This window comes from Loxodonta africana, chromosome 12, assembly GCF_030014295.1.
Source record: "Loxodonta africana isolate mLoxAfr1 chromosome 12, mLoxAfr1.hap2, whole genome shotgun sequence".
Lineage (NCBI taxonomy): Eukaryota > Metazoa > Chordata > Mammalia > Proboscidea > Elephantidae > Loxodonta > Loxodonta africana.
Window position 1 is genome coordinate 651,820 of NC_087353.1, and position 10,289 is coordinate 662,108.

General features: G+C 45.0%; 1 protein-coding gene across 12 annotated transcripts in view; it reads right to left on the bottom strand.

Moving 5' to 3' along the window:
* Positions 1-9,492, bottom strand: part of MCPH1 (microcephalin 1) — a 331,342-nt gene extending 321,850 nt beyond the window's left edge. For 9 of the 12 annotated variants that reach the window (XR_010323533.1, XR_010323534.1, XM_064294942.1 and 6 more), the window contains exons 1-2: positions 9,383-9,492; positions 6,408-6,499 (exon numbers count right to left, since the gene is read on the bottom strand). Coding sequence is in view for 8 of the 12 variants with exons in the window: in XM_064294942.1 (XP_064151012.1) it covers positions 6,408-6,499; positions 9,383-9,422 (132 nt within the window). In the remaining 4 variants the exon portion in view is untranslated. The other 3 variants (XM_064294947.1, XM_064294948.1, XM_064294944.1) reach the window with 3 other exon arrangements.
* Between the last annotated feature and the right edge of the window lie 797 nt (positions 9,493-10,289).

Consider the following 10,289-nt stretch of genomic DNA (forward strand, 5'->3'; position numbering starts at 1 on the left):
AACAAGACGCAAATTACTACTACTCACATACAATTTCATAAGAGCAACTGATCAAAAGGATACTTTATTCAATATTCATCAAAATAAAAATACTCAAAATTCATACTCCAGCAATTTCATTTCTCATAATCTGTCATACAAAACTATCCTAATACATAAAATTGTTTAAAAAATATATCTGTTCCAATTAAACACGATGTGTTATACATTATGTTTACACCCTTTTCAGTCCTACACACACACACACACACACACACACACCCCCACCCACCCACCCACCCACCCCTCTGGGCACTACCAAGAGAACAAAACAAGTCTGAGCTCCACAAGGATAAAGACGAGAGAGAGAAAGAGATGGCAGCATATTTCTAGTAGATGAAGAGAGTGGTAGCTGAGCCAAAAGATAAAGTCTAGTCAATAAGACAGTACTTTTAAGGAAAGCTTTCAACATCAAAGACACGAAACAAAATGAACAGAAAAAACAGAGAGAACACAGAGAATAGGAAAAAACTTAAAAACAAAAAATTTTTTTTAATATATCCAGAAGATACTGTTTTCATGCAACAATTTCAAGACATTGTTTTTTAAAGAGCTCTTGGAAATTAAAAATATGACAACATAAATAAAAAAAATTCTACAGAAACGTTGGATAATAAAATGGTGAAAATCTCCCAGGAAGTAGAACACAGAAAAGGCCATAATAGCAGCTAAACGACAAAAAGAAAATCAGGAGGCCATGGCCAAGTAATGAGAGTTAAAGAAATATATGAATAGAGAAAACAAAGAAGAAATTATAAATAAGTCGTTTTTCAGCATGAAGGGCATGCAAACTAGACTGAAAAGATCCCCCAAGGGTCCAGCATGATGAACGAGCACGCTGTCACACCGAGGCACACTGTAAAATTTTAGTACAGCTGGGATAAAGTTATTAAAAGAGTGGGTGGGGGAGTGGAGAGGGTGTGAATTAGTCAGATTCAAACAATGAGAAAACAAGAATGACATCAGACTTCTTAACAGTAGTCTTGAAGTCAGAAAATAATGGACAACTGCCTTCAAATTTCTTAGAAAAACGATATTCAGCCTAGTTAAAATATCAATCAAAGGCAACAGTAAAATAAAGGCATTTTCAGACACTCATGTACTCCCTCCAGAGAGGGGGCAGCTGTGGTTGAGTTAGAATTCTCACTTTTCACGCAGGAGACCCAGGTTCAATGCCCAGCCAACACACCCATGCACAACAGCCACCTGTCATTGGAGGCTTGCATGTTGCTATCCTTTGCCATCACGTCTATTCTGACTCATAGAGACCCTATAGGAAAGAGAACTGCCCCGTAGGGTTTCCGAGGAGTGGCTGGTGGACTCAAACTGTCAATTTTTGGTTAGCAGCCAAGCTCTAAACCACCGTGCCAGCTGCTATGATGCTGAAAAGGTTTCAGGAGAGGCTCCAGGCTAATAGGAGAAAAAGCCTGGCGATCTCCTGAAAATCAGCCAACAAAAACCCAATGGATCACAACAGCCTGATCCATAACCCATCCTGGGACAGCACAAAACTGGGCAGCTTTTCGTTCCCTTGTGCGTGGGGTCACCAGGAGTTGGGGGCTGACTCAATGGTGGCTAACAACAACTCTTTAAAAGATGTGAAAGTGGCTGCCTTTGAGAAATGGAAAACAAAGTGCAGAGCAAAGGATTGCTGGTTTCTGTTTTGTTTTCGTTATGAAATTCACGGTACTATTTGTCTTTTTAAATGATGTAAATGTATTACTTTTATAAAATTAAAATTAAAAACTGAGTAAACAAGGCAACTTCTTCCAGTATGATGATCCTAATTTGGGCCAACTCTCTTACTGAGGACAACTAAAAGAGATAAATTATAAAGATACACTTGAAGGCCCCACAGAGCTTATTCAGGCAGGAAGGAATTAACGGGCCAAGATTCTCGGAGATGACTGACATCCAGGGAGATAAGTCTCATGTTTGGGGCTGATATTTCCCAGGGCTTTGTCAAATTTATCAAACACTAAGCAGTACTTCTAAATGTCTCCCAGGACCAGGGTGGCAAAAATTGGAAAACAAGCCTCAGAATGGAGGAAGAACGCCTGGAAAGGCTGCTACACCTTGGGTTAAGACCCAAAGGGTGACATGTAGAAGTAAGGTGAATTAGAATCTATACTGGTCCTTGCAGATCTGAGGTCTAGTTTTAAGTTATCTCAAAAACCAAACCTGTTGCTGAAGAATCGATTACGACTGATAGTGACCCTACTGGACAGAGCAGAACTGCCTCATAGGGTTTACAAGGAGCAGCTGGTGAATTCAAACTGCCAAACTTTTGGTCAGCAGCTGTAGCTCTTAACCACAGTGCCACAAGGGCTCCAAATTATAGGCCTCATATTATTGAATCAACTTGACGGCAATGGTTTTTTTTTTTTTTTTTAACAAGCAATTTAAAATATACAATGCTCAACTGAAAAAAAAATCAATGAATAGATGAGACAAGAAGAACAAAAACTACTGGAGGCAGGGCTGGGCAAGGTGGGGGCGGTGGGGGACAGAAAATAAGAGTAAACCTGTATGTTGCAGTTTACGAGACACAGACTTGTGGAATCAGCTAAAGTCATACTTAGGTAGAAATGTATAATCTAAAATATACGTACAAAAAGTAAACAGGCTGAAAATGCACCTATCTCAAAAACGTAAAGAACAGCTAACCAAAGCCAAAGAGACAGTTATATAATAATGATAAGTCCAGAAAGTAATAAATTAGAAATGTACAAAAGAGGGTCAAAAAGCTGAAAGACTAATAAAGTGGTCTTTGAATTAGAAAGACTAATAAAATCAATAATACCTAGATAAGAATCATTAAGATATAAATAACTAGTATCAAAAATGAAAAGGGTCATTCTACAAATCCTGAAGACAAAGATCCTGACAGGATATATGAACAGTTTTGTGCTGATATTTCACCAAAAAATTTACATACAATGGACAAATTTCTAAAAAAATCAACTTTCTAAAAACATTTATAAGAAATAGAAAATCTGAATAATCCTATAATTATTAAATAAATTAAGTCTGAGTCATGGATTGAATTGTCTTCCCCAAAAATGTGTGTCAATTTGGCTGGGCCACGATTCTCCACCATTTATCTGATGTCATTTTCCTATGTGTTGGAAATCCTACTTTTATGATGTTAATGAAGTAGGATTAGTGGCTGTTACATTAATGAGGCAGGACTCAGTTTTCAGGATTACCCAGAAAAACCCAGATTAGGGTCTGTTTTAAACCAATCTCTTTTGAGGTATAAAAGACAGAATTGAGCAGAGAGACATGGGGGACCTCACACCACTAAGAAACAAGAGCCAGGAGAATAGCGTATCCTTTGGACCCAGGGTCCCTGACCAAGAAGCTACTTGACAGAGGAAAGATTGATGACGTGGACCTTCCCCCATAGCCAACAGAGAGAGAAAGCATTCCCCTGGAGCTGGCACCCTGAATTCGGACTTCTAGCCTCCTAGACTGTGAGAGAATAAATTTCTCTTTGTTAAAGCCACTCACTTGTCGTATTTCTGTTGTAGCAGCTCTAGATGACTAAGACAGTCTGTAATTAAAAGCAACAACAAAATCTTCCTACAGACAAAATTCCAGGACTAGTTTTCCATGTTTTTTGTATTTGTTTTGTTCTGTTTCTGGAATAAACAAAAGTATACCATACATTGAAGGGCAAAATTAAACCAAGCACAGAGAATTAAAAAAAAAAAAAAAAATACTCTGCCACTCATTTTATGAAGCAGCATATCATTAATGCTAAAACCACATAACGGCATTACATGAAAGAAAACTTACTCCTGGAAATATATGGAAAAAGCCTAAACAAACTGCATCCCACCACTTGTGTTTACTCTAGGACTACAAAGTTAAAACATTAAAAAAAGTCAGTCATTACGACTCACCATATTATCAAAATAAAAGAGAAAAAACAAAATGATCATCACAATTGATGCAGAAAACACATGACAAAATTCAAGTTCATTCATGATGAAAACTCTTAGCAAATTAGTAGCTGGACGTTGGTAACTACAAACCCGTTAGGTGACCAGTAAAGGTTTTCCCTTTGAGACTGAACAAGATAAGGGTGCAGATATCTCCACTCCATTCAACACTGGTCCCAGCCAGTACAGCTTCACCAACTAAAAGTGTGAGGATTAGGAAAAAAAAAAAAACAAAACTATTCTTATGCACGTATGACTCAATTGTATATACAGAAAAATAAACTTAGAATTTATAAATGAATGTGGCAAGTTTGCTAGACATAAGGTCAATATACAAAAATTATATACCAGCAACTGTAAAAAATAAAATTTTAAAGATGCCATTTACAATAGCAATAAATATGATCAGAGAAAACAATAAAACATTACAGAAAAAAAATTAAACTTAAACCAACATATCATGTTCATGGCCTGGAAGAGCCAATGCTATAAAAATGTCAAGTTCTCTCCATGCTGATTCATTGTTTCAATCCAATCCCAATCAAAATTCCAAAAAGTTTTCTGGTGTAAATTCACAGACTGATTCTAAAATGCATCTAGAAAAGCGAAAGAGTAAGAACAGCCAAGACACTCTGAAAAACAAATTGGAAGACTTACTAAGATTTAATTTAAAGAGTAATTAACATATAACTGGAAAAGGTGTGGGGCAGGGTTGTATCCCTCACCTTTCTTATTCAATCTGTGTGCTGAAAATAATCTGAGAAACTGTACTGTATGAAGAAGAACACAGCATCAGGATTGGAAGAAGATTCATTAATAACCTACGATATGCAGATGACACAACCTCGCTTCACAGAAATAAAGATGACGTGAGGATTTACTTATGAAGGTCAAAGACAGCAGCCTTCCCTATGGATTGTGCCCGAACGTGAAGAAAATGAAAACTCTCCCAAAGGGACTGACAAACCACATCATGATAAATGAAGAAATTGAAGTTGTCAGTGATTTCATTCTACTTGAATCAAAATCAGTGTCCACGGAAACAGCAGTCAAGAAATCAAATGAGGTATTGCATGAACGCCGAATATACCTGGACTGCCAGGGAACGAACAAATCAGTCTTAGAAAAAATACAACCGGAATGCTCCTTAGAAGCCAGGATGCCAAGACTTCGGGTTGGTTTCCTTGGGCGCGTCATCAGGCGAGACCAATTGCTTGGAAAGGATACAATGTTTGGTAAAGTAAAGGGTTGTGAAAACACGAGAAACCCTCAAAGAGACGGACTGACACAACAGCCAAAATAAGGGACTCAAACATACCAAAAATCAAGAAGACGGCACAGGGCCAGGCAATGCTATACATACACGAGGTCACCAGGAGACACAGGGAACCCGACAGCAACTGACAACAACAATTAAAACAAAATGGCTTTATCATGAGAACAGAATAACTGATTAATGAAACGGAATAGAGTCCCAAACAGTCTGAAACACTGGAAACCTGATTCATGGCAAAGACAGAATAGCAGAACTTCGTTAAAGGATAGTCTTTTCAATAAATGGTGCTGAGACAAGTGAATATTCATATAAAAAAATGAAATTACCTCTTGCCATAAACAAACACACTTTGTTCATAGCTACTAGAACTGTTCCTATAAGACCCCGCATTTCCACTTATCATTTCTCCAAACACAGCAGTGGACAATAAGTGAACTACAAGGTCAGCAGTGACCTTATAGGTGTCAAATCTAAAGTTTATCTGCCAATCTTATCTTTCACAAACACTCTGCAGTGTTTTAAAATTCCATCTGTCAATGGAATTCTCCCTCTGACTCACAGAGACTTATTTCCCAGATTCTCCTGCCATTCTTTATCTTTGTCCCTGAGTTCCCTCCTCCCCTTTCATTTGCCCTTTAAGTACTGAATAGAATTCACCTTCAGCCTTCTTTGTCTAAACATCACCCCTGTGGGGCATGATTCACACCCATGGCTTCATCTACCGTAAACTCCTGACCCCAAATCTTTATCTCTAGCCTTGACTATCTCACCTTCCAGATTTGTACAGACAAATATATATCAGGTATTTCAAATATGCCCCAATTCATAACGCTTCCCTTAAACACCTGTTCCTTTTCCTGTATCCTTCATTTTAACAGCACCACGTACCTAAGCGACCAAGTCAGAATCCAGACTTTCAGCCTATATCCTCCTCCTCTCACAGTGCCTACAAAACTAACTGCTCTATAAGTCCTACTGTCGTAATTTCTTAATGCCTTGGTTCTTTTTTTTTCCTCCAACCACTTATCCAGTGCCTTCTTTGTCCTTCACATCCTAAGTGATAATTCCAAAATAAGAAAATGCAAATGTATCTTATTATATCTGAGAACTATTATATGTTATCGAAGTTAAAATGAATTTATTACCTTTGCCCCCATATCTACAAGCTGGTTTGTAAAAGTCTTTGAATAATTTTCTGTTCCGTTGGATGACCACACGTCAACATATGCCACTACATCTGAGGAAAAAAGGCAAAATATTAAAATGAAATACATGTGTGTACTTACAGCATCCCTCACCCAAAGATTTGAAGATCTTTCTCTCATTCTATTTACATTAAAAAGCAAATTTAAAACTTCTTCCATTAAAAGCCTACTCAATTGGAAACATTCATCACCCATCACCATTAATCACACTTGTCACAGTTTACATTGTTAACACTCTAATGCCCTTCCCAAATTCCTGAGCTAGGCTTAACTCTTCCAGTACAGTAGTCAAAGCTTCCCTGTAAAAAGTTAGACAGTAAATACAGGATTTGCAGGCCATATGGTCTCTGTCACAACCATTCAACTTTGCTGTCGTAGCATTAATGAGTGACCACTGCTGTGTTCAATAAAACTTTATGGCACTGAAATTTTAATTTTATATTCTTTTCATTTGTCATTACTCTTCTTTTGATTTTTTCCAACCATTTACAAATGTTTAACAAAAAATTCTTAGCTTGTGCAGCCTACAAAAACAGGCTGCAGGTTAGAAGTGGCCTGGGAGAAGAGGCCACAGTTTGTAAACTCCTATTCTAACAGACCATCCGGGGCTTCCATTTGGCTCTAATGGACATCTGTTATGGATTGAACTGTGTCCCCCCAAAACATGTGTTGTAAATCTTAACTCCTATACTCCTGGTTATAATCCCATTTGGGAATGGATTTTGTTACATTAATGAGGCAGCATTAGTGTAGGGTGTGCTCTGAGTCAATCTTTTGAGACACAAAAAGAGCAGATTAAGAGAGTAGAGATGGGGCAAGTTAGGATACCACATGAAGGTCTTCAAGGAACCAAGCTGTCATCCAGAAGCTGAGAAGAGACAAGGACCTTCCCCCAGAGCCGACAAAAAAGAAAGCCTTCTCCTAGAGGTAGCTGCCTGAATTTGGACTTCCAGCCTCCTAAACTTTTCAAAATAAATTTCTGCTTGTTAAAGCCACCCACCTGTGGTGTTTTTGTTACAGCAACACGAGGTAACTAAGGCAACATCTCCTTTTCAAAATCTGATGTTTTGGAAGCATTGGCCAAGTATGTCATTTGTAATTGAGTGAAGCAAAAGGAAATTCAGATTAACTTAACAAAATACTAACATTAGAAAAAATAGTCAAAAGTCAATATTCCAAAGGACCTTATAAATCACAACTATCTAGGCTAAATTCATAAAATCATTTGAATTGGGCAAGGGCAAATTAGAGAATTTATGTAAAACCTCTGCTGGTTTTTTTTTTTATTTTGGCTATAAGATCTTTGTACTACTCCAGGACCTTAATACGGACTTATTACCAATAAGCCCTGTCCATAACTCTGAAACCCTAAAAGACACGTGTCACTGTTCAGCTCCTCCTCTGCCCCTCCATGTGACCAGAGATGGAACCAGAGCCTGGGGAAGCAGGATAACATACTGATGAAGCAAGCGGGCTCAGGTGTTCAAATCCTGTATTTACTAGCTATGTGACACGGGGAAAAGCCTCCCAACTCTATGCTGGGGCGGTTAAAAATAAAATATAACTCAAGAGTTTAGTACCCTGCCCTAGTGCACGACAATCACTCAGTAAAAGGTAGGTACCGTAATTACAACGATAAACACACACATATAAGAGTTGATATTTCTCTTGTGAATTCCACTATCACCCTATGTCCCTAATTCACTGGACCATTGAAATAAGGACCTCAAAATCGGCCCATTTCTACCCTGCCACCTTTCCCAAGCCATAATGCTGACTGTCAACTCTCCAAAGCCCGCCAGCACCACCCAGTCCCCAGAGGTGCCCTTAAGGACAGAACAACTGGGCAATTGTTTATAACTAGACAGGTCGCTTCCAACCCCAAGGGACACCTGCTCCTAGAAACCCGAAGCTGCGGGTCCTGACGGCGGGGGTCCAGGCTCCCGGGAAGGGGCCGCTGCAGCCGTGGGCGCAGGCTGGCGCCCCACCTCCGGGGGTCCCCAGACCCGTTCCGCTCGTCCACACGCCGCACGTGCCAACCGGAAAGGGCTCCGGCAACCCAAGCAGTGGCAGGAAGCTGTCCCCCCAGCGCCCAGGGGTCCCCGGTGAGCGGGAAGCTGTCCCCCCAGCGCCCCGGGGTCCTCGGTGAGCGGGTAGCTGTCCCCCCCAGCGCCCAGGGGTCCCCGGTGAGCGGGAAGCTGTCCCCCCAGCGCCCAGGGGTCCCCGGTGAGCGAGAAGCTGCACCTCCAGCGCCCAGGGGTCCCCGGTGAGCGGGAAGCTGTCCCCCAGCGCCCAGGGGTCCTCGGTGAGCGGGAAGCTGTCCCCCCCAGCGCCCAGGGGTCCCCGGTGAGCGGAAAGCTGCACCCCCAGCGCCCAGGGGTCCCCGGTGAGCGGGAAGCTGCACCCCCAGCGCCCAGGGGTCCCCGGTGAGCGGGAAGCTGTCCCCCCAGAGACCAGGGGCCCCCGGTGAGCGGGAAGCTGTCCCCCCCAGAGACCAGGGGCCCCCGGTGAGCGGGAAGCTGTCCCCCCCAGAGACCAGGGGCCCTCGGTGAGCGGGAAGCTGTCCCCCCCAGAGACCAGGAGCCCTCGGTGAGCGGGAAGCTGTCCCCCCCAGAGACCAGGGGCCCTCGGTGAGCGGGAAGCTGTCCCCCTCAGAGACCAGGGGCCCTCGGTGAGCAGGAAGCTGTACCCCCAGCGCCCAAGGGTCCCCTCCCAGAGCCCCCCGACCCAGAGCCCCCGGACCCAGAGCCCCCCGACCCAGAGCCCCCCGACCCAGAGCCCCCGGACCCAGAGCCCGGGGCTGACCTCACGCCCCGCACGGCAAGCACTTCCGGTGCGACCCTCCGCTCGCTCCCCAGTGCCCCGAGCCCTCCCAACGTGATGGGTGACGCCGCGCGGGCAGGAAACCGTCTTACCTTTCAGCACGGGACCACCCGACGCCCCCGGGGCCGCCATCAGCCCGCCGGGGACAAGCCCACGTTTCGGGGCGCGCGGTGGACCCCGGAGCCGGCGGAGCCAAGCGGAGCCGGGGCGGCCACTGATCATGCGCAGAGCGCGCGCCTGCCTCCCGTCCAGGCTCCGCACTGATCCTCTGTCCACGTTTTCGCAGTAGCCGAGGGCGGAAGAGCAGCGAACACCTACAGGCCGGCGGGAGGGTGAGGGCCTTTCCTGCCACCCTACGTCGGGCCAGCAGCGCGCTGCGCAAGGCTCCCCCCTGCCTTCTGTGGAGCTGCGGGACGCCGATCCCGTCGACACCCGAGTTAAACCTCTTCAGCGCCTCAGCCAGCCGAGGGGTCGGGACGATACGGGCAGCCTTGCAGCTCTGGAAGGAACCGCAAAGTGGGATTTTGCTTAGTGTTTCCGCCTCGTAACGGGCACCTCGCGGGCCTCAGGCTTCGGGCGGGTCCGGGGCGCACTCCGGGCGAAGGCGCCCTGCAGCAGGCCCCTCTCCCCGCGCTCGGCCGAGCCGCCTGAGGGGCTCCGGCTGGCCGCCGCGGGCTCGGAGCCGCGCCCCAGGGTCCTCGCGTCCCCGACACGGGCCCCACAGCTCCCGTCCTTCCTCCCCACCCGGACCGCCCGCTCCCCGCGGGGACCCAGCCCGCGCCGGCGGCCGCCGCTTCTGCCGCTCGCCAGACCGGGAGCGAGCACAGCCGGGCTAGGGCTCTGCAGTCGCCGCTCTTCAGCTGATCCCGAGGCGCGCGCGTTTCAAACTTCCCGCCACACGGAGCCCCGCCTACTCCCCGTCCCGTTGGTCGGCTGTGTTTGGCCACGCCCTCCGCGTCCTGGGCCACGCCCCCGCGTCCCGAGCCACGCCCCCGCGCT